This window comes from Salvelinus fontinalis, chromosome 27 (genome assembly GCF_029448725.1).
Source record: "Salvelinus fontinalis isolate EN_2023a chromosome 27, ASM2944872v1, whole genome shotgun sequence".
NCBI classification, from domain to species: Eukaryota; Metazoa; Chordata; class Actinopteri; order Salmoniformes; family Salmonidae; genus Salvelinus; species Salvelinus fontinalis.
Window position 1 is genome coordinate 14,064,300 of NC_074691.1, and position 22,786 is coordinate 14,087,085.

The window sequence follows — 22,786 nt, forward strand, 5'->3', positions numbered from 1 at the left end:
TGCCCGTTGCCACGCTGCTTGGTCCGGGTTTGGTGGGTGTTTCTGTAATGGTTTTCTTCCAGGGGTGAAGGAGAGGACCAAAGTGCAGCGCGACTAGTGTTAAACATGTTTAATACAAGAACAAGTGAAACACTACAAACAACATACAAAATAACAAATGTGCAAAACCGATACAGACCTATCTGGTGCAGAACACAAACACAGAGACAGGTAACAAACACCCACAAAATCCCAACACAAAACAAGCCTCCTATATATGAGTCTCAATCAGAGACAACGACTACCATCTGCCTCTGATTGAGAACCCACACTAGGCTGACATAGAAACAGACAAACTAGACACACAACATAGAATTCCCACCCAGCTCACGTCCTGACCAACTAAACACATACAAAACAACAGAAAACAGGTCAGGAGCGTGACAAACAGACTATTTTTATGTGGTACGCGCTTCAGCACTCAGTGGTCCCATTCTGTGAGCTTGTGTGTCCTACCACCTTGCGGTTGAGCCATTGTCTCTCCTAGATGTTTCCATTTCACAATAACAGAACTTACAGTTGCCCGGTGCAGCTCTAGCAGGGCAGAAATTGGACGAACTGACTTGTTGGAAAGGTGACATCCTATGATGGTGCCACGTTGAAAGTCACTGAGCTCTTCACTAAGTCCATTCTTGTCACGCCCTGACCTTAGAGAGCCTTTTTATGTCTCTATTTGGTTTGGTCAGGGTGTGATTTGGGGTGGGCATTCTATGTTTATGTTTTCTATGATTTTGTATTTCTATGTTTTGGCCGGGTATGGTTCTCAATCAGGGACAGCTATCTATCGTTGTCTCTGATTGGGAACCATACTTAGGTAGCCCTTTCCCTCCTTTCAGTGTGGGAAGTTGTCTTTGTTTGTGGCACTATAGCCTTAAGCTTCACGGTTGTTTTTGTATTGTTTATTGTTTTTGTCGGTGTCATCCTAAATAAAAGGAATATGTACGCTCACCACGCTGCGCTTTGGTCTACTTCTTACGACGGCCGTGACAATTCTACTGCCAAATTTTGTCTATGGAGATTGCATGACCTGTGCTCGATTTTATACACCTATCAGCAACGGGTGTGGTTGAAATAGCCAAATCCACTAATTTGAAGGGGTGTCCTCATACTTTTGCATATATAGTGTAGTTCTGTCCGTATGTATGTCAGTGAGAAAAGGGAGACGTTCTGGGAAAATTGGCAATTTTATTAATTCAGAACATGCATCTTGAATTTCATTAAAAGATTAGGTTGAAACTCTAAATAAAATAAAATCACCACCAACATATACATTGCACATTCAATAGCCTCGGAAATGTGCAGGGCAGGTGCCACTGCTACCCTTTGGGTTAGATACTGGTTAATAACAGATTTATCACCAAGGTGTGACTTGGCTCCACAATACTTTTCACGGCTGCTCACTTGGATTACGGGTCTTGTAGTTTTTTGTTCAAAGTGAACTTGTTATTGTGGGGATGCGTTTTCAGAACCCATCCACTCGAACTACAACGCCAACAACCCCCCCTCGCGCGCGCCTGCGTAAACCAGTCGAGGGAGCTGTTCGTGTCATATAGTGCTGGTCTGTTTTCATTGATCGCTGTTCTTGTGTACTGTGTGAGGAGCGTTTTATAGAAGACACGATGGATGAAGAATTAAAATGCCCCGTTTGCGGCTCTCTTTTCAAGGATCCTATTCTTTTACCTTGCTCACACAATGTGTGTTTGGCGTGCGCCCGAAATATCATTGTACAGACCCCAGAAGGCGAAACACCTCCGCAAAGCCGTGCCTCCGGGAACTCGGACTACGATTATTTGGATATGGACAAAATGAGCATGTATAGTGAAACGGACAGCGGCTATGGATCATACACGCCGTGCCTCAAGTCTCCAAATGGGATACGGGTGTTTCCTCCGACTCTAGTGCACCGCCACTGCTCCATAACGTGTCCTCTCTGTCACCGTAGTGTCTCTCTGGATGAGCGGGGACTGAGGGGCTTCCCACGTAACCGGCTACTGGAGGCGATCGTGTCTCGTTATCAGCAGAGCCGCTCTGCCAACGTGAAATGTCAGCTGTGTGACCGCAACCCTGTCGATGCCACTGTGATGTGCGAACAGTGCGACGTGTTTTACTGCACACCATGCCAGCAGCGATGCCACCCTTCCCGTGGACCGCTGGCCAAACATCGATTACTGCCACCGACCCAATCGCCCGCGGCTGGAAGCCAGCAGATGCCCGCCGGCACCATACGCAAACAAGGAACGTGTGCAGACCATGACATGGAGAACTTTAGCATGTACTGCGTCAACTGCAAGACTCCAGTGTGTATGAAGTGTCTTGAGGGTGGCAAGCACGGGAGTCATGATTTAAAACCTTTAGCTGCCATGTGGAAACAGCACAAGGTAAGGATGAAGGCGGTGGGGATGGCCTTGGCCAGCATCATAATAAGCTGCTCTGCAGCATCACATCATCACATGTCATCAGTGCCATTTAAATCACTCCAACTGAGTGCATCAGTGGTAGCCTTTACTTACAGTAACCAGGCAGCAACACTGTATAGCCTAATCACAGAGAAAGAAAACAAATCCGCCCAATAGCCTGACTCACCAGTGTCAGATCACTGTTCTCCAGTTTCTATCCCAGATTGTTCCTGCCAACAGCTCTGGGTTTGCCATTTGAATTTGCGAATATGCCCCATAGTTTCCTCAGCGCCCACTACATGGTGAAGAGGCATAGGATGCCTATAGGCAGACTAACACTTTGATAGATAGTAGAGATGCACATTGATCTATCACACCCAAATTCACCATTTACATTGGGTCACTAATTGTACATTTTGTGTGATTTGGAGAGTTCTGCGGTATTCTTCCCATCAAACAGCATGCTTCCTTCCCACTCACTGATAAGGGTTGTTATGAATACAGTTCACCTTTATCACACTAGCCTACCGTCACACAAATGGACCATGAAAATCACATACTGTAAGTGTGAAGCGGTGTTTATAAGTGATGAGCCCTATAAATACCAAATGCAGAAGTGCTTAGTTAATATATTTCCTGGAGTTGAGTGAGATCGAATACACTCCAGCATGCTGTCCATTTTGTGCTGTATTTTATGGCCAACAATCTGTATTGACAAGAATGGGATGGTCAAGTGAGCTCTGCTCAGGTTGGAGGGAGTGTGTGTGTGTGTGTGAGAGAGGGAGAGAGAGAGGGAGGGAGAGAGGGAGGGAGAGATGGAGGGAGACATTAGGTGATGAAAAGGACATGAATGTATTGGCCTACTATTATGGCAAATTATCTCTGAGTCCTCTTGAAGCTATACTATCCCTCTTCACTGTAGATGTTGGTTTGGGTCTACTCTGCATGCCTCCCCTTGAATGATTCTACTGCACCAGGCAGCTATCTATGTCACTTGGATGGGATTTTGTTGTGACACTGGGGACTAATACAAACCTATTACTCACATTCCTTCCCATCCACAGCTCCAGATCCACCCTCAAGCTCTGACATGCTTTCCTATCAACTGTCCTCTTCTAGGAGCTGACAGAAAACTCAGTTGAACAGATTCAACAACCAGTCTGTTAGTTAGGGTAGGAGGGCTTGGAGATTGCAGTGTTGAAAGGAGAGAGAGAGAGAGAACGGCTACTCCTCCGAGGATTGTTTTATGACCACAGATAGATTGTGTCTCAGAGGCAATTGTCATCCTCCATGCTGCAGAGATCCTGATAATGGTACTGATAATTGAGACGCCTGTGTGTGCTGACCCACGTCCACAGGTAATGAGAGCCCCCATTCGTTTTTTGCTGGACCTTCAGTAGTCAATCTTATATTCCTCCTTGGGGGATGCTTTTACAAACATTTGAAAGTAATGTCAAGTTGTGTTTATGTTATTTACAGTATGTCAAATGGAACAAACGGAAAACAAGGGACTGCCTTAGGGTATCAATGACATTTGTCTCCCCTTTAACAGTGGCAGTGTGAGTGAGTGACAAAAATGCTTGCTGGGAATACATCATGAATATGTATTTACTAGCAGATAAGCCTCAGATAAGGGATTGGATGAAAAGTCACGGTAGTGAAGTTTCCTATGGATGTCCTGTGGGCAGCCAAGCAGAAACACCCAGATTCAGTGTATAGTATATTTAAAGCCCCCACACATGCACTACACACTGGTACCAAACTCTGCACATGTGTACACAAGGCCAGGGCATTGCTCACCAGGCTGCAGCAGGCATGAGCAATTGAGCCCTGCCAAGTCCAGTGAAGGGCCCAACCGACTACTACTGAGCAATTAACCGAAATGTCAGTATTTAAAAAAATGTTTTAACAACTTATTGACCGACATCAGGAAAGAGACAGAAGATGATTAAGAGTGATAGAGAGCAGTTGCTTTGCGAGCTACTGTATCTCTACCTGAAAATACACAAGTGATTGATAGTTGGTATTCAGCAGTCATAAAAGTATGCCTTATTTACTCTGAAGAACTTCTAAAATAGTAATTTTGTCAGACAGCACAGGTAGCAGCTCTATAGAGATCAGATGATGACATGGAATGAAATAATAAAGTCATCAAATAAAACAAATGTAATATACACAACAACAGAAGTAAAGTCATGAGAATAGATGATGGTTAATAAGTGATAAGCAGTAATGGGCAGTCTCTACCATCACGGAATTGGATTAAATGTTTTATTCTGTGTTGTTACAGCATTCAACCCACATAATGCATAGTGCATTTAATGTAATTTTTTTTTATATTGAATCCGAAATTGAAAAAACGTTATTATTTTTAAAATTATAATACCGAAACCGAACTGACCTCAAAAAGCACTAATCACTCAGCACTACAACTGACTCAGGTCCTTTAGTTTTGTCCTGAATTCCCAAATACCGCACATTATACATGACCACAAAGAACCTTTTAGGAGATGAAAGAAACCATGGTTCCTCTCTTTTCAATTCCACATTTTGTGAAATGGGGTTGTTATCTTGTCAATAAGAGAAAGGATGACATATTGGGAAGGCCTACATTTGAACTACATCAACCTAATTATGGACCAATGTCATAGTCATGGATAGAATCTGATCAACGCATTTGTAGAGTACTATTGGATAATGGAGGATGGGGCTACATTCCAGTGCGGTTAGGTGGATAAGAATAGATACAGAAGTCTTTGGTTTTGACCATTGAAAGAGATTCATATAGGAGAGGATGCCCCCAGCTTGTACAGTACAGTACAGGAAAGGGCTAGCCAAGTAAGAGCACAGAGTCTGGCCGGGTCAGCTGGCTGATTCAGATGGTACTGTAGCTAATGTAGCTAATGGTACTGTAGCTAATGACGGGTTGTTCTGCTACCTCAGGCATACAGAGCCCCTCTCCCAGACCCTGCAACCGCATTGGCTCCAGAATGTAGGTTAAGTACAGTGCAGTATCTCCCATCCCATTGAATATATGTGCTGTGCATTACTCTAGCTGTACAGTACCCAGTGCACAAGACTTGGTCCATGTTGTGTTGAATAAATGTTTGGTGATGGGGTAGCCAGGCATAAAAGATGAGTATACTATATGTGTGCAACTACTGTAACCAAAGGCATAGGAACAGGAGAATCATTTTGAGCTATTTTTAGAGGCAAGAATGAGTGCTTGGACAAGACCTTTGTGTAGTGCTGTGTGCGCATACCTCAAGGGTTACCATGGATACATGGAGGCAAGTTACCAGACTGTTGCTGAAAATGAGGCCTAATGGATAACATGACTCTACCTTTTGAAATGTATGTAACGAGCTTTACAATATGTGATATCTCAAATAGATGTTATACTTTGCGTTTATCAATGATTGTAACACTGTCACTTAGTATGAAAAAAGAAATAATTAATTATTCCTTGCAAATGTAATTTGTACTGGTTTTTAATATCATGAAATGTGTCCATATTCTGCATATTCATACACGCAATATATTAATGTAGCAAATCCTATCAATATTGGATTAATTTTTAAGGCAATATTACTTTTACTACATTTTCGATTGAATCATCCTCTGGAGATTTTCCTAAACTGGTAAATATTGTGTGTGCTCTGATTTAATGCTTTATTTGGGTTGTTCTTAATTTGCCTGGCAGCGTGTGCACTCTCTCTGATTCTATGCTTCAAATGAAACAAGAGGCTTGGTGTAGCAGGACTGTACTGGCTGTACTGGTCTGTGATGGGGCTGTGCTGGCCATGCTGGGCTGGTCTGTGATGGGGCTGTGCTGGCCATGCTGTGCTGGTCTGTGATGGGGCTGTGCTGGCCATGCTGGGCTGGTCTGTGATGGGGCTGTGCTGGCCATGCTGGGCTGGTCTGTGATGGGGCTGTGCTGGCCATGCTGTGCTGGTCTGTGATGGGGCTGTGCTGGCCATGCTGGGCTGGTCTGTGATGGGGCTGTGCTGGCCATGCTGGGCTGTGATGGCTGTTGTGGCCATGTTGTAAAATATCAGTGGTGGAGCAGTGTGCCACACGGCCAGAGGATTTGTGTGAGGCTGAGCCGGGGAGGGAGATTGGTTCTGCTCTCATCCAGATGTGGAGCGCTAATGACACAGCTGCTGAGTGAGGGAGGAGAGGACGGAGGAGATGGAGGAAATAGAGGGGAAAGAGAAAGAGGTGGAGGCGGTGGGGCTTCCTGAATATGACCCAGTCCTCCTGGCGTGTCCCTGAGGACCCATTTGGAATCAAGGTCAACACCGCAGATCAACACTGCAGCTATGTATTGTCTTACTCCGATCCCCAAACACTGCGTTAGAAATTGATAACACACCTTCCCCCCTACTTGAAACCCTCTGCTCTTGAATGTCATGCACATTACTTAAGTGTTCTCTCTCCGATGACTTTACTGAGGCTCCTTCAGAGGAAGAATGCTGCTGACAGGAAAAAGGATGCCTCTTCCTATTTTTCTGGAGGAAATACATTTACAATGAAGGGTACTTTTTAAAATGAGTCATTTAAATAGAGCCTCACCTTTCATCTTATGACCCTTCCCACTGACCACACACGGGTTGAATCAACGCTTTTTTCACGTCATTTCAACGAAGTTGCGTTGAAACAACGTGGAATAGACGTTGAATTGATGACTCTGCCCAGTGGGATATTACTCTAACAGGGTTCTCCTGCTATAACTGACCTGTCATCCTTAGTGACAGGGAAGGGGCTGGTGCTGTATTCCACCACCACTAATGAGGTCATTGCCAGTTCTGAGCCACACGAGGGCAGCATCCCGATCCTAATTACACTGAAGTTTAATATTAGCTCATAAAGAATAACTACATCTTACAAGGGGGGCTCATGACAAGACTGATAAAACCTTGACGATATGGGTCCCTTGATAATGTTTTCATGTTAAGCAGTAGCATCCTTCTGGTCCATATTGAATCAAACTCTCACATTATACACTGTTAGGATAAACGAGCACAACCCAGTGAAAGGACATGAATTGGTGATATGCAGGAGGTTGTCAAGTGACAGGCTCTCTCCCCATAGGAGGGCCACCAGCCCCCTCCCCCTGACCCCTGGAGGTCATCCTGACACAGTGTGACAGAGAGAAAAAGGGCTGAGCCGATAAACACTGGGCCGGCCCCCTTGTCTTGTCTGGAGCTGTGGCTGGGGCCCTGGTGGAAAGAAACCACACAGGGGAGCGGAATCACTCATCCCCTTGTTAGCGGCGCGGACAGACAGCTTGCTGGGCCAGATGGCACATGAATGAACCGTGGAGGGCTGGCTTGATTTGTGTCCCTCCTGAACCCGACGCACGCAGCCCACAGAGGCCCAGCCCCAGAGAAGCCCTGACTGAGACTGATAGAGAAACCCAGAGGAATAGGGGCAGGTGGGAGGAGCGGGAGGGAGGTGGGAAGAGGGAGGTGTGGATCCGGGCCAGATTGATCACAGCAGGGTTGGTGTACACCATGATTACCCTTCGCTCATGGTCCATGAGCCTCAGCTCAGAGCAGATCTGCTGAAAGGTTTGACCTCTAAACATGGTTTTGAGGCCCTCGTTTGAATTTGTAATCTCCTTGATTACTATGACCTCAGAGGTCGTTGCTGTGTGGTTGGGCTTAAGTACGGGTTAATTAGTATAAATTACTGCCCATACTGTATATTTCTGGGACAATTGGCTTTAATCATAACATGTTAGAGAAGTGACATGGAGAGTGTTTTAATTAGTTTTGGATTAATAATTGCCAGTTTTTCATTCACAGTGTCAACTCTCCCAAGCTTTGAATGGTGTGTCAGATAAAGCCAAGGATGCCAAGGAATTCCTGATGCAGTTGAAGAACATGCTTCAGCAGATACAGGTAACATTCTCTTTTTGATTACGTGTCTGGTAGATCAAATGAGAATATCAACATGTATAGAAATATCAATTTAACCTGTATTCCCCATAACCTACTTACCTGTGCCTGTCAGCTTTAACGAAATACTAAAAAGAAAGAGGAAGGATGCTCCAGAATCATACAATGTCACATTCTGGACTCTTTTTATTCTGCAACGAACACTGGCACTACATCTAAAGCACTTCTTATCGCCCGGTGGGAACAAAAGTATCTGTTTGTGACCACGCTAAGAGCTAAAGTAGGAAAGGGCTGCTGTGCACATGGACTGCCCCAGCCTATCACAGCTTTTATACACTTACTGCACTGCCATGTCTTATCAGTCGCAGCAATGCTGTGTATTAAGACTCTTATTCTGGGGTTGAGGGGATTGTATTTGAGTAAAATCCCAGCTCTGCTCAGCTCAGTAGAGTTAGAGTCTTTAACCATTTTCCTCATCCTTGAACTGAGGTGCAGAGTGTAGCTAGAATAGAATTCACTATCTCATCTGCGCTTAGGTAAATTATTGATATGCAGTGGTGATGATGGAAGATTTAGCAGCAATCACTGTGGTGTTATGATATGTAGTCCGCTAGTGTCCTTGCCCCCCCTGTCCCCTCTGTGCCTGGCCCTAGCACCCTGTACCTTCCTGTACCTCCCTGTTCTTTTATTGAGCGATGTGTTGTGTCCCTCGCAGGAGAACGGGGTGGAGTTCGAGGCCTGCTTGGTGGCTCAGTGTGACGCCCTGATTGAGGCTCTGACGAGGCAGAAAGCCAAGCTCCTCACCAAGGTCACCAAGGAGAGGGAGTACAAGCTCAAGGTGGGTCAGAAGGATGGACGCTGCGACGGCTAATGGATACCAACGTCATGTTGACTGCCCCAGACACTTCTTCCCAAGCTCAGATTGTATGTGCACCATTATCCTGGGGACAAGGTCATGTTGACTGTTACATACAGGTGGCAGGATTCAGATGGGCGGACAAACACAGCAGGGCCATGATTTATTGATAACAATAATCACAGTACTCTCTCTGCATTAGATATGTTAACCATACTTTGCATACTTAACACAGATGATCAATAGATACAAATTATTAATATTACAACCCTAAGTAGTGATAGACTGCCTCTTTTACCTCAGCTGGCAGCTCTTTCATGACACAAAGGGCATCCAAGGATGTGAACTTGTCTTGGCCTAGGTCGAGGTGCATCTGGACGCAGATTTCTGTCTCCCTGTCCTCTCTTCTCCCCCTGAAGCCTCAGCGGAGGGCCTGCGCCTGCAGGCTGGCTGGTGTTAAGTTCTTAGTGGGTCACATGGATCCAAGCCCAGGCTCAATGTGCAGGCTTGGGGATTGGGGCTCCAGAGGACAGCTGTTGTGTTTAGCAGGGCTGAAGCTGAAGAGCAGCTAGGACTGTGCAGCATCACACAGCAGAAAAAAGGTCTCTTCATTTCACTATGATGAAGGCTGTCAAACTGATGTGTCCTTGTCAGAAGATTACAATGGGAAAATAAGAGCTTTTTGGAGTTTAGTACACTACCATATGGTAACGCCAGTAAAGAGCAATTGTCTTGACAGCATTCGGTATCAATACCATCTTATCTCCCACAGTATGGTGGAGATAGATGGTTGGTGATTAACTTGGATTTATGACATTTTTTAGGATCACCATTAGCCAATGCCAATGGCGACAGCTAGTCATACCGGGGTCTGACACAAAAGAAAAATACATTAAAGACAAAATCCAACTCACATACATTTAAGAACATGAACATGTAGTGTGCGTGTGTGTGTATCTATCAGTTACACATACATGTCAGTACATACACACAAAAAGTAGGTCACATGGGGAAAGGCGTTGTGAGGTGTTGCTTTATTAGTTTTTTTAAACCAGGTTTGCTGTTCACTAGTGAGATGGAAGGGAGTAACATGCAATCACGGCTCTGTAGAATACTGTACGTTTCCTTGAATTTGTTCTGGACCTGGGGACTGTGAAAAGACGTCTGGTGGCGTGTGTGTCAGTGCTGTGTGTAAATTGACTATGCAAACAAAACACATTAGTGTTTCTTATTAAAAAAAGAAGCGATGCAGTCAGTCTTTCCTCAACTCTCAGCCAAGAGATCCTGGATTGTTAGCTTTGTTTGATGAAATCCTTTTTTAGGAACAGTTGTGACGGTAATCTGTTGAGAATAACTACTTTATGTCATCTACAGGACAATGTTTTTTTATCATGCAATCCCATCTGTAGGGCGTTTGTTTCCCCCTGTTCAATAGTCTGGAGTGTTGTGTTTGTGTGCCGGTGAACGTCATTTTCTACTCTAATTAATTTCATCCGAGCCATTAATCTGTCAGCAGTATTTTTATCAGTGGTCTCTTTCGCCACACTACACATTCCCAGGGAGAGAGTAATTTTTGTGACTTGTGACAGTCTAGTCCAGGCATAATCCATAGACCGCTGGAGTGGCATTGTTTTAATGTTGCGTGATGTAAGGATTATATAGTAAATTCAATCTGAGTTGTTATGTATAATTTGATTTACCTAAATGTGTATTAATTATGATTTGATAGACATGACTGTTCCTGACTGTCCTCTGGTATGTTTATATTTTGGGGTTATTTTATTCTGTCTACCATTCAGGAATGTTCATTTTATGCTTATTTAATTTTTAATATTTTTCATGGATTTATTTAAATAATGAAACCGGTTGACAGGTTTATGAACATTTAATTAATGATAGGCTAATGGCCTGAATGTGTCAGTGGCTTAATCTAATTATTTCTTACATTAGTTTTGATTTCTAAGGCTTAATTTGATAGAGTGATTAATTACCTTCCAATTAATCAACCTTTTCTGACCTTTTCATTTATAATCTTATAAACACAAAAATCCATACTTTTTCACAGAAATGCAGAGATAAGTTAAACACATGAGCAAGTATAAGTGGTCTGCCCAAACAAAGGCTCATAAAATGTTGACAGTCCACTGAATTTCAATTAGCTGTGAATGAAGGGCTTTGACACCCACCCAAATCCATTTTCCCCAGTGCTTTGTGTTTAGCCAAAAGGAAAAACGCGCGCGTGTGTGTATGTGTGTATGTGTGTGTACGTGTGCGTGTGTGTTTGTCTGTATGTGTGTGTGAAATGCCTGCCTAGTATTAATACTACATTAAAGGGTGTCCGTCTGTGTCCTCCTGGCCTCTCCTGTGTTCAGGTGGTGCGTGACCAGATCACACACTGCACTATGAAGCTGCGTCAGACCACGGGAATGATGGAGTACTGTCTGGAGGTGATCAAAGAGAACGACCCCAGTGGCTTCCTGCAGGTACAGTAGTGGTGTATGGATGAATGGGGCTAGAGCTCTGCTAGTAGGCTGTATCATGTTTGAAGGTAAGACCCAGGTGCAGACAATGTCGGAGGAACAAAAGTTTATTAATTCGAACACGGGCAGGCAAAGTTACAGGACGGCAGGCAGGCTCGGGGTCAGGCAGAGGTCAGTAATCTAGAGTAGTGGGGCAAAGGTACAGAAGGGCAGGCAGGCTCAGGGTCAGGGCAGGCAGAAAGGACAAAACTGGGAAAAGTAGAAAACAGGAATATAGACAAGGCAGGAGCAAGGGGGAAACCGCTGGTAGGTTAGAAGAACAAAACGGGCGACACCTGGAGGAGGGTGGAGACAATCACAAAGAGAGGTGAAACAGCTCAGGGCGTGACAGGCTGTGGATGAGGCTAGCCTGCTTGCCTCACACAGAGGAGACTTCCTTCACATTCCCCTCAGATGTCCTTGTTTCCTACTGATAAATTCTAAGGCCAACAACTATTTTCCCCAAATATTTTTCCTAAAACGGGTTGAAAACAAATAATTTAAAGATCATTAGAAAACTCTAGCCATAAAAAATCTTAACATCAAGACCTTTGAAAGAACCGCTTATATATTTTACTGTACAAATAAATATTGATTCAGAGTGCATATGATAAGCTTGTAGCAAGATGTTGATTAAAATGTGTTGTTGGCTAAATGTGAATGAATTGATACTTAATAGGTAATAAATAGGTAATAGGTAATAAATAGGTCATCGCAAACCAATACTCGTTGACTTGCGCTGATAAAGGTTAACCTGATAATGGTTAACATTGGTATGTGACACCCATTATCGAGTTAAACGTTGACTTGTCGTCTTTAGTTCCCCTGACCATTAGCTGGAAGCCATTGATTCTTCTCTTTTTTTTAAAAGAACGGTCTGAATAAGACGAAATAGAGATGAAAGACTCTCTTCTGTAAATTGGTGCTTCCCTCCCCTTTTGAAATGTTTATGACGATATTGATTGTACAGTTTCTTATAACCCCTGAACAAAATCTGTGCTCTGTATCATAAAAGCTTATATAAATCCTTACAAAAGCTGGTAACCTACAGGGTTGGCTATACCTTAATGCAGCACATTTCCAGCTGGCATTTTTCAAGAAGCACAAAGCCTCAGAGACAGCATAAAAAGTCTGTTAAAAACATGTTGCACTTTGTAATAGTATATTACACTGTAGCTGAACCTTTTAGTGGAGTTGTAGCTGGTTTGAAGCGGTTCTCCCCTGCTGTGTGTCTCTATGTAGATCTCAGATGCGCTGATCAAACGTGTGACGTCGTCTCAGGACCAGTGGGTCAAAGGGGCTTTGGAGCCCAAGGTGGGCCCTGAGTTTGACCTGACCCTGAACACAGACCCCCTGCTGCAGACCATACTACAGCTGGACTTTATCCAGAGCAAAGGTAACCAATATGTGTTCATTTCTAAGTCATATTCATAGACTTTACATTTACATTTACATTTAAGTCATTTAGCAGACGCTCTTATCCAGAGCGACTTACAAATAGACGTGCTACTGTTTGCGTAGTGTGAGTCTATTCGTACACATTTTCATACAGTATATTGTTACATTGTTAGATAGTCTTGCAGTGGACTCATCTTTCAAGTGTGCCTGTAATGTATTTTTGTATGGCTGTTCAGCAGTTAAGTAGACGCACTTGTCTCTTGTGATATGCATCACCTGTACTCATTCTGTGCTTTATAGTTTGGTAAAGTGGTAGAAATGCTTTAGCAAAACTGACCAAAAAGGTCTCCATGTTTCACACTCCAAATGCTTAGTTGATGTGAGCAAGTTCAATATTCTGAGTATCTGATTCAAGCATACTATGTGTCCACAGGAATTTTTTCATTAGTCTATTTAAATATTGTGCTTGACTAAACCTGAGGAAGATTTATAGTGCACAGTATATCCCCTGGCAATGTCCTAGAATACCATGATATATTTTTCATATAAATAGGATGTATTTCATTTCGCTCCAACACTTTTCTATATCTGTCTACTGAAGCAGACACGATTTTCCCATACACAGTTACCAACTTAGTCTGCTCCAAATACAACGTCATATTAAACCAAATGAGATTTGAAACCATGGGAAATGTAACCAGCATTCCCCTGAGAAAGCACAGTAGTTGATCAGTTCCACTATGTTGCAAACTAAGTCAAGCACCACACATCAACCCATGTCCAATATCATGTTTCAGATATTCAGGAGACTCCATTATTGAAACAAATGCATGCAGGTGGATTGAAAGAGACGGAGAGCGCAGGAGGTATTTCAGAGTTGCTATATTATCATCCAAATCCCCTTTTCCTCCTTGAGACCTGCCAGCCCACACCAGCCCACACCAGCCCACCACGTTAAGGGGATAGAGTGCTCTCCTCCCATGCATGTTTTACCGCACTCTTCCCTTACAATATTCTCACCTGCCTGACAACAACAACAACTATCAACCACAACCAATCCATGCAGAGATAGATGTTAACTCCTCTGTGATGTTCCTGCCATCCGTTTCTATTCAAGTGGAGTCTGCCACGGTGCCCCCGGCCCCCCTGCTGCAGCTGGAGAAGTGCTGCACCCGCAACAACAGTGCCACCCTGGCCTGGAGGGTCACTGTGCCCCCTAGCAACCCCATCGAAGGCTACATCCTGGAGCTCGACGACGGCAACGGGGGTCAATACAGGGTCAGATAATCATTCACTTCACACATTAGAGAACGTGTCATCATGTCCGACGCTCCATGTAGTCTGACACTAGGATGGGTTTTAACAGTAGATTAAGTCAAAGAATGTAAACGTTTGATGCTCATTATGCAATGAAAGGTTTGCATGAGCTGTGTTTTATTTAGCCAGGCTCATTTCAATATGCGCAATACAGTTCCACTGTAATTCTATGTGCAGTAGGGTGTCCTACCCGTTTCCTATAGATAACAGTTGTCGCCTCTGCCACATATTTTATTATTCATAGTGCACATGCTGCAGTCAGAGCTCTAACTAACGCCAGATGGTCCTGTGCTGTACTGTATGTCTCTGTGTCCCAGGAGGTGTATGTAGGGAAGGAGACCGTGTGCACTGTGGACGGCCTCCACTTCAACAGCTCCTACAACGCCAGAGTCAAGGCCTACAACTCCACCGGGGTGGGGCCCTATAGCAAGACTGTGGTGCTGAAGACATCTGATGGTGGGTGTTCTGTATTCTCTCACTTTGTGTTGACCTAACTGTAGACATGAAAGGGAAGGAAGAGAAGAACCCCCCGCCCCACCCAACTGGGGACCAGGGGACACCAGGCTTAATTAGTGCCCGGGGTACAGAATGATACTCTTTATTCACCGCTCCTGAGCCGAGCTAGTCCTCTGGGACATCCAGGCCTGCTTTTTGCCGACAAAGCCTCGCCCTCCCATCAACGCTCTTGTTTGTGTCCTTAACTACGGAGTTCTATTCCACAGCAATGGTGGATTAGAACTGGTGACTGGTGCAATCTGTCACTGTCCTGGCTGGGTGTGGTGGTACTAGTCAGCTCTGGGTCCCCAGAAACCTCCAGGTTTAGAGCAGTAAACACCATGCCAGAGCCAGAGCTGAAGGAGCTCCACTAAAGAGGTGTCCAGTCCTGATATAGGGCTGACAGACTGTGGAAGTGGTCTCGCAGTTTAGCAAAGTATCACAGCAACAGAGTGCCAGACTGTGATTACTCTCGCCTGCCAGCTGTCAACGCATTGCCGTGCTCTCCCCGTCCATCCCTCCACTCCCCATCCCAGCCGTGCACTCAATCAATGGCATAAACTGCCTATCCTCTCTCCCTCTCCTCCTTCTCCCTGTCCTCCCATTACTGGGATGGGGAGTGGAGGGATGGACAGGGAGAGGGAGAGAGGATAGGTTGTTGATGCCATTGATTGAGCTGACAGAGCAGCGGGACAAAGAGAGAATTTAGACTGAGCAGAGTACAGGCGGCTCCAGCTCGGGCTCTGCCAGCTGCAATAACAATGGATCTCTGCATGTGGAGGCCTTAGTGAGTGCCTGTCGTGTGCCAGTTAACTGTTTATTCTAACATAGCAGTGCCTCTTTGAGGAATGGGGATAATTAAGGCAATACACTGCAATGGTTTGACACAGCAGTGCCTTATGGGCAAGGAGCTGCTGAAGGAAAATTAATCCAGTGCTTGACTTTTAAATGAGAAGTAGAATTTTTTTGTGGTGCTTTGTGAATATTTCATGTGTCATCTCACAGTATACAGCCCAGCATGGGGTCCTTGCTGACCGTGCCGTTCTATAATGGCATCATCATGTTTCATACTCTTATGGGGCTCCATCCTCCAATGAGGTTCACTCAAGACAGCCATGCCCTAGAGACCTGGAAATGCTCTTATCTTGCTCTGACTCCTCCTACTGCTCTACTTTGTCTCTCCTGCAGTGGCCTGGTTCACCTTCGACCCCACCTCGGCTCACAGGGACATCATGTTGACCAATGAGAACCGTACAGTGAGCTGCAACAGCTACGATGACCGTGTGGTCCTGGGGACAGCCGCTTTCTCCAAGGGGGTCCATTACTGGGAGCTCAGGGTGGATCGCTATGACAACCACCCAGACCCTGCGTTCGGGGTGGCGAGGATCAACACAATGAAGGACATGATGCTGGGGAAGGATGATAAGGCCTGGGCCATGTACGTGGACAACAACCGCAGCTGGTTCATGCACAACAACTCCCACACCAACAGGTAGGTGGGACATCTCTGGGGAGGAAGGCTGACTCCTGCTCCTCCGCAGCTTCAGAGTTTAGAAATAGCCATCATGTGCTTTGTGTGTCATACTGTCAGGACTAAAACACGTACGCACTTACAATACTTGGCAGGCAGTATCAGACCTCAGGATAAGACCCAGTTGCAGACAGTTTGAAGTGAGAAAAGTTTATTACAAAAACAGGGGGGCAGGCAAATGACAGGTCAAGGACAGGCAGAGGTCAGAAATCCAGAGCAGAGTCCGAAAGGTACAGAACAACAGGCAGGCTCAGGGTAGGCAGAGGTCAGTAATCCAGGGCAGTGTCACAAGGTACAGAACAGCAGGCAGGTTCAGGGTAGGCAGAGGTCAGTAATCCAGGGCAGTGTCACAAGGTACAGAACAGCAGGCAGGTTCAGGGTAGGCAGAGGTCAGTAATCCAGGGCAGTGTCACAAGGTACAGAACAGCAGGCAGGTTCAGGGTAGGCAGAGGTCAGTAATCCAGGGCAGTGTCACAAGGTACAGAACAGCAGGCAGGTTCAGGGTAGGCAGAGGTCAGTAATCCAGGGCAGTGTCACAAGGTACAGAACAGCAGGCAGGTTCAGGGTAGGCAGAGGTCAGTAATCCAGAGCAGAGTCCGAAAGGTACAGAACAGCAGGCAGGTTCAGGGCAGGCAGAATGGTCAAAACCAGGAAAACTAGAAAACAGGGACTAGAGTGAAAACAGGAGTACAGGAAAAACCGCTGGTAGGCTTGACGAGACAAGACGAACTGGCAACAGACAAACAGAGAACACAGGTATACATACACAGGGGGTAATGGGGGAAATGGGCGACACCTGGAGGGGAGTGGAGACAAGCACAAAAACAGGTGAAAGAGATCAGGGTGTGACAGGCAGTTAGTTGGAAATGGAAGAGATTATTCTCAGGGCTGTGCTCTTATGTTTTGTGAATATCCGTTTTGATTTAATTTTACACAGGGTAACACAGAGTAATATTATACATAGATTCAAAGACAAAGAGGCCACAGGCTTAGCAACCTACAGTAGCCCCAGGGACATGAATATCCAGAGCAGAATCCTCCTTCCTCGTTAAACCAATAATACAGTAGTAGTTACTATTTTCAGTCGCTGATTAAAGAGTTTCCCTGTTTTTGTCTTTCATAGCACATCATCTTTTTGTTTCTCCAACCTCATTATTTATCTTCCTGTCAGCTGTTACGTTGGAGCCTATCAACCACAATGACTCACTCATTTCCCTCATTAAAGTGCCAACGATACATGTACTGTATGTCAGGTAATCATCAAAGGCTGATCGTGCCGCAATCCTGCTTGTTTGTTTCTTTAGCCTAGCGGATTTCTCTGGAAGCCTTTTTTTCCCCTTTTTTATGCCTTTATTTTAGTTCAGTCAGGGCGTGAGTTGGGGTGGGCATTCTATGTTGTTTTTCTATGTTTTGTTCTGTACGTTATATTTCTATGTGTTTGGCCTAGTATGGTTCTCAATCAGAGGCAGGTGTCGATCGTTGTCTCTGATTGAGAATCATACTTAGGTAGCCTGTTTTCCCCACTATGGGTTGTGGGTAGTTATTTTCCGTTTCAGTGTTTGCACCATACGGGACTGTGTCGGTTTTCATTTATTCTCTTGTTCATTTTGTATTCATTTTCGATTAAATTATATTATGGATACGTACCACGCTGCATTTTGGTCCTCCTCTCCTTCCACCAACGAAAGCCGTTACAGTTAGCTTTGTGACATAGCTGTTTGACTGGGGGCACACTTTCACACGTCCACCATTTTGTTGTTTGAGCTGCTCACTCTCAAAAACAGAAACACTGCTGGCTTTTGCGGTTTCCAATGAGTTGACTGGTTTGAGTGTAACTATTTACATACGGCTTTGCACTGCCAAAGTGTTTCAGATGTTTGGATATGGATGCGTTTATTGACTTAGTGCCTAAGGTTGTTTTCTTTATTCCATTGGATTGGAGAAAAGATATACACCCTGAAGGAGAAGCTTGGGAATGTTTTCATATATTTGTTGGACTACAAGTATTCCGAATATATTAGGGATTTACTGTACATCAATTCACACATAGCCTACATACAAACACGAAAGATTTAGCAATTAGGTCAAATCTAATGTCTTGAATAGAGAAAACAATTATCCGCTCCAAGCCATTTGCTCCAAACTGTATTTGGACTCATTGGGATCCCTCTACCCATCAGAGATCCCAGACCACTCTCAAAGGGCCTGTGTGATCTGTTTTGATATAGTACATTAGGCCTAGACTCTGTGTGTGTGTGTGTGTTCTGCAGGGCCGAGGGGGGCATCTCTAAGGGAGCCACTGTGGGCATCCTGCTGGATCTGAACAAGTACACTCTAACGTTCTTCATCAACAAAGAGCAGCATGGCCCCGTGGCCTTTGAGAACCTGGAGGGAGTCTTCATGCCTGCTGTCAGCATCAACAGAAATGTCCAGGTGAGCACTGATAGTCAGACAGAGCTGATTAGATTTCAGAAATTCATTCAGATAGTTTTGTCTCGAAATTCAAGGATTATCGGCTTATTTTATAAATGAAATTCATCTCCAGATTAAGGATATGCTAAACTACATAGGCTGTACACATATATATTTTTCAATTGTTACTAACCAGCAAATATACATCATGCTGAGTTAATGAGCTCTGTGGTTCAAATCCTGGACCTCGAGTCAGCAGTTTAATCTGTCATGATCTCATTTGGAACTTTTTGTCCTTCGCAGGTCACCCTACTAACAGGAATGGAGGTGCCAAAGAATATTAAGCAGCAGTAGCCTCCCAAGGTGTCTAGGCACATTCCCACCAATGTTAACATCGATTCCTCCTGCTCCCCCCCCCCCCCTCTTAGTTCTACTATATATCTTATGCTGTTCAATGCCTATGATCAAATATCACCCTTAGAGGGAATCTTATATACAAGGGACTTTTGTACATCAATTATATTGTTTTTTATAATTTTCCAAGTCTTAATTTCATCTCAATCCGTACAATCAGATTCTGTGTTTACAGTCAAAATGCCACCGGGTGCTTTAATTAAGTGCATCTCTGAAACAAAATCCCATACTAGGGTAGAGTCATGAGATGCCCTACAGTACAATGTCTCTACTGTATTCATCTTCTTCTCTCAGGTTAGTTCATAGAGAGTTTGTATACTCCTATTTCTTTAGAGGAAACGGAACGTCAGCCTATCTAACTCATAAGTAGAGATTAATAGAGCTTTTCTCAGACATATTATTGGTGATATACTGTATTGTCTTTTCAACTTTACAAAGCCTTGCCAGAGTTGGAGTAAATTCAGTTTCAATTCTGGTCAATTGAAAATGACGTATTGGGGATTTTATACCCTATAAATTCCATATCATGAAAATGAAATGGAATTCACCCCAGCCTCACTTTCAATAAGAGAGTAAAGGTGGTCAGATCAGTATAAAGGACAAATCAGTATAAGGGACAAATCAGAGGACAAACTGTATCTTATCAAACACAAAATTCTGTCGCTAGAGGACAAAACTTGGGTCGAAGTGAAGCCAAACCACTGTGACATTGAGATGTAACATTGCCATGTGTATGTTGTCAAACTATCTACATACAGCAGATAGTATCTTCTTTCAAAGTATTTATTGTTTAATGCATTGACTTTTACTACACCATTGAAATATTTATTAAGAGGGTGTATGCTCATGTGATGTTTGAATGAACAGGTATTGTTAAAGGTATTTTAAATCAGTTAAAAGTATTGTATTGACAGACCACCAGAGGGTCAAGTTTGCATGATATGTAAGGAAACTGTAAATAAGACTGTCTCCCAAGCATGTATTCTAAGCTAACTAGTTAACTTAAAACTCTATCTGTATATAGTAAAACAATACACAACAATGCTTTGCGGAAGCCTTTCAAACGACCTATTACAGTACAATAACAGTTTGCCCCCTAGAGTTTGAGTTAGCATTACAGCGTCAGATTAATTTCACCACAGTATATCGTTTATCTTTATGTGACACGTTAAATCATTTTATGGGGCTAAAGCATATTAACATGCCATGTCAGATGACAAAATGAAGGAAGAGGGTTAAGCAGTGCATTTGTGATTTGTCAGAGGGAATCCTTATGGAATTGTAGATACTAGGCGGGCTTATTATCCCACATTTAGATTTGACCATGTCCTCATTATGTTTGAGTTCACGTACAGGTATATCATAAATCTGCATTAGATGCAGTTAAGAGTTTTGTATTATATTCTTTAATTATAATTTTGTGAACATCTTGATCTCTTTCTGCTACTAAAAGTGTTGCTTCAAAGTAATGTGCCCTTAATCCAAAATGGTAATATGTTTTTGGATTAAGGATACCAAAGCTATTTCCATTAGAAGAACATTCTGCTCAGAGTCTGTGTTGAGGCACTGTGGTACACTATTGGTGAAAATGATTTGTACTGCTTTCGCAATATTTTCTCTTTGTAAAAACACCAAATATAGTACTGGCATTTTTTAATAGTCTTTAAATCTAATATTGGGGTTATTTAGCTGTGTTAATGGTGTTTTCTGAACAGAACCATTGCCTTGTACATTAAACATGTTGATATGATGTAGAGCAGACTGTCTGATGGAACTAAAGTATGTCCAAAGCTAAAACGTGGAGGTGACCATTCCCAGGGTAAATAAAATGGATGGGAAATGTACATGAAATGTTGACAGCTGTTAGGCTGGACTGATCATTGGCTAGAGCCATTTTGTATTCCAGCATGTATTGAGTTATTGGACCCCATTTAGGGTTAAGTGGACCCCATTTTGAGTTAAGTGTCTCCAAGTGAATGTTGTCAATTACAGAACCGTCCCTTTTATGAAGACATTCATATAAAACGGAATTAGTGCTTGTGACGGCAACTACAGTATAGGGAAATGTGAGGTGTGACGAAACCCCAAAGGCAAACAAAATGGGGTCCATGTAGCCTCTCAGCAATCACTATGGAAATGGCACAAAAAAAAACACTGCAGTTGCAGACCATAATATCAAAAGAACCTTAGTAGTAAATGCAGATAGTAGTTTATCCTCTCTAAGTGTTGTATATTAGTGTGTTTGGCATGGATTTCCCCTCCCCAACATGGTAGCCTGCTTCTGAATGTGAACCCCCAAAAAAGAACAAAAAAATGGTGCTAGAAAGTCACTACTGTCAGATTACGTTTGCATTTGAATCTTTTTATTTTTCCCATGTTTACTGTTCCTACCCTGACTATGGCATGTGGGGGGAGGAGATGTTGCAGTGTCTGTGGGGCATCTCTCTTCTAAAGGCAGGCACGCATCTCATGCCCTGGGGTGCCTGTTGCCCTCACTGCCACACTACCAGAGAACTAGGCCGGGTGCACCACCAAACCTCATGGGGAATGTCAACTGGTCCGTTAGGACACTGTGGCATCTATGTCCACAGTATGTGTCCACAAAAAGCTGTGCTTCTTTTTCTAGAATTCTGTTCATGTGTATGTTCTTTAGTTCTCATCTCTCCTACAATGTAAACGTTTTGTACTTCTAAGTGGTTTGTATATGAAATGCGTTGTACTTGGCATTGTTTTCATATTATACAGTGTAAAAGAAAAGCAAAAAGCAATGTATTTTTTTTCCTTTTTTAAAATTAATAAATGAGTAACTGTGATGGAATATGAATGGGCTCGTCAGTATCTTTTTCTGTAGTCTTCCTGGGGTTATGTTGATTGAGGCGTGGACATCAATTGTCCAATCTGTATCTTCATATGAACTCTGCAAAACTCCTAGAAATGCAACAAAAATGCAACTCTTCATCACTGTTTTCAATTCTTCACATTGGACGGTTTTATTTATCCAACCTATCAGAGCAAAACACCAATCTCAACGTCAAAAGTGAAGAGGCCACTCTGGGATGGTGGCCTTCTAGGCAGAGTTGCAAAGAAAAAGCCATACCTCAGACTGGCCAATAAAAAGAAAAGTTTAAGATGGGAAAAAGAACATAGACACTGAACAGAGGATCTCTGCCTAGAAGCCCAGCATCCCGGAGTCGCCTCTTCACTGTTGACGTTGAAACTGGTGTTTTGCGGGTACTATTTAATGAAGCTGCCAGTTGAGGACATGTGAGGCATGTGTTTCTCAACTAGACACTCTAATGTACTTGTCCTCTTGCTCAGTTGTTCACCGGGGCCTCCCACTCCTCTTTCATTCTGGTTAGAGCCAGTTTGCGCTGTTCTGTGAAGGGAGTAGTACACAGCGTTGTACGAGATCTTCAGTTTCTTGGAATTTCTTGCATGGAATAGCCTTCCTTTCTCAGAACAAGAATAGACTGACGAGTTTCAGAAGAAAGGTATTTGTTTCTGGC

At 43.7% G+C, this 22,786-nt stretch overlaps 1 protein-coding gene across 2 annotated transcripts; it reads left to right on the forward strand.

The window, feature by feature from the left end:
• The first annotated feature begins 1,562 nt into the window (after positions 1–1,562).
• On the forward strand, positions 1,563–22,104 carry LOC129825103 (E3 ubiquitin-protein ligase TRIM9-like). 2 transcript variants are annotated; one of them, XM_055884884.1, is made up of 11 exons: positions 1,563–2,417; positions 8,246–8,341; positions 9,054–9,176; positions 11,567–11,677; positions 12,956–13,109; positions 13,909–13,977; positions 14,229–14,389; positions 14,746–14,884; positions 16,112–16,415; positions 18,725–18,887; positions 19,170–22,104. In XM_055884884.1, the coding sequence occupies exons 1-11, from the start codon at positions 1,659–1,661 to the stop codon at positions 19,218–19,220; spliced, it is 2,130 nt and encodes a 709-aa protein (XP_055740859.1). In that variant the 5' UTR covers positions 1,563–1,658; the 3' UTR covers positions 19,221–22,104. The 2 variants fall into 2 exon arrangements, with proteins under 2 accessions (XP_055740859.1, XP_055740860.1); XM_055884885.1 differs by lacking the exon at positions 13,909–13,977.
• Positions 22,105–22,786: the final 682 nt, after the last annotated feature.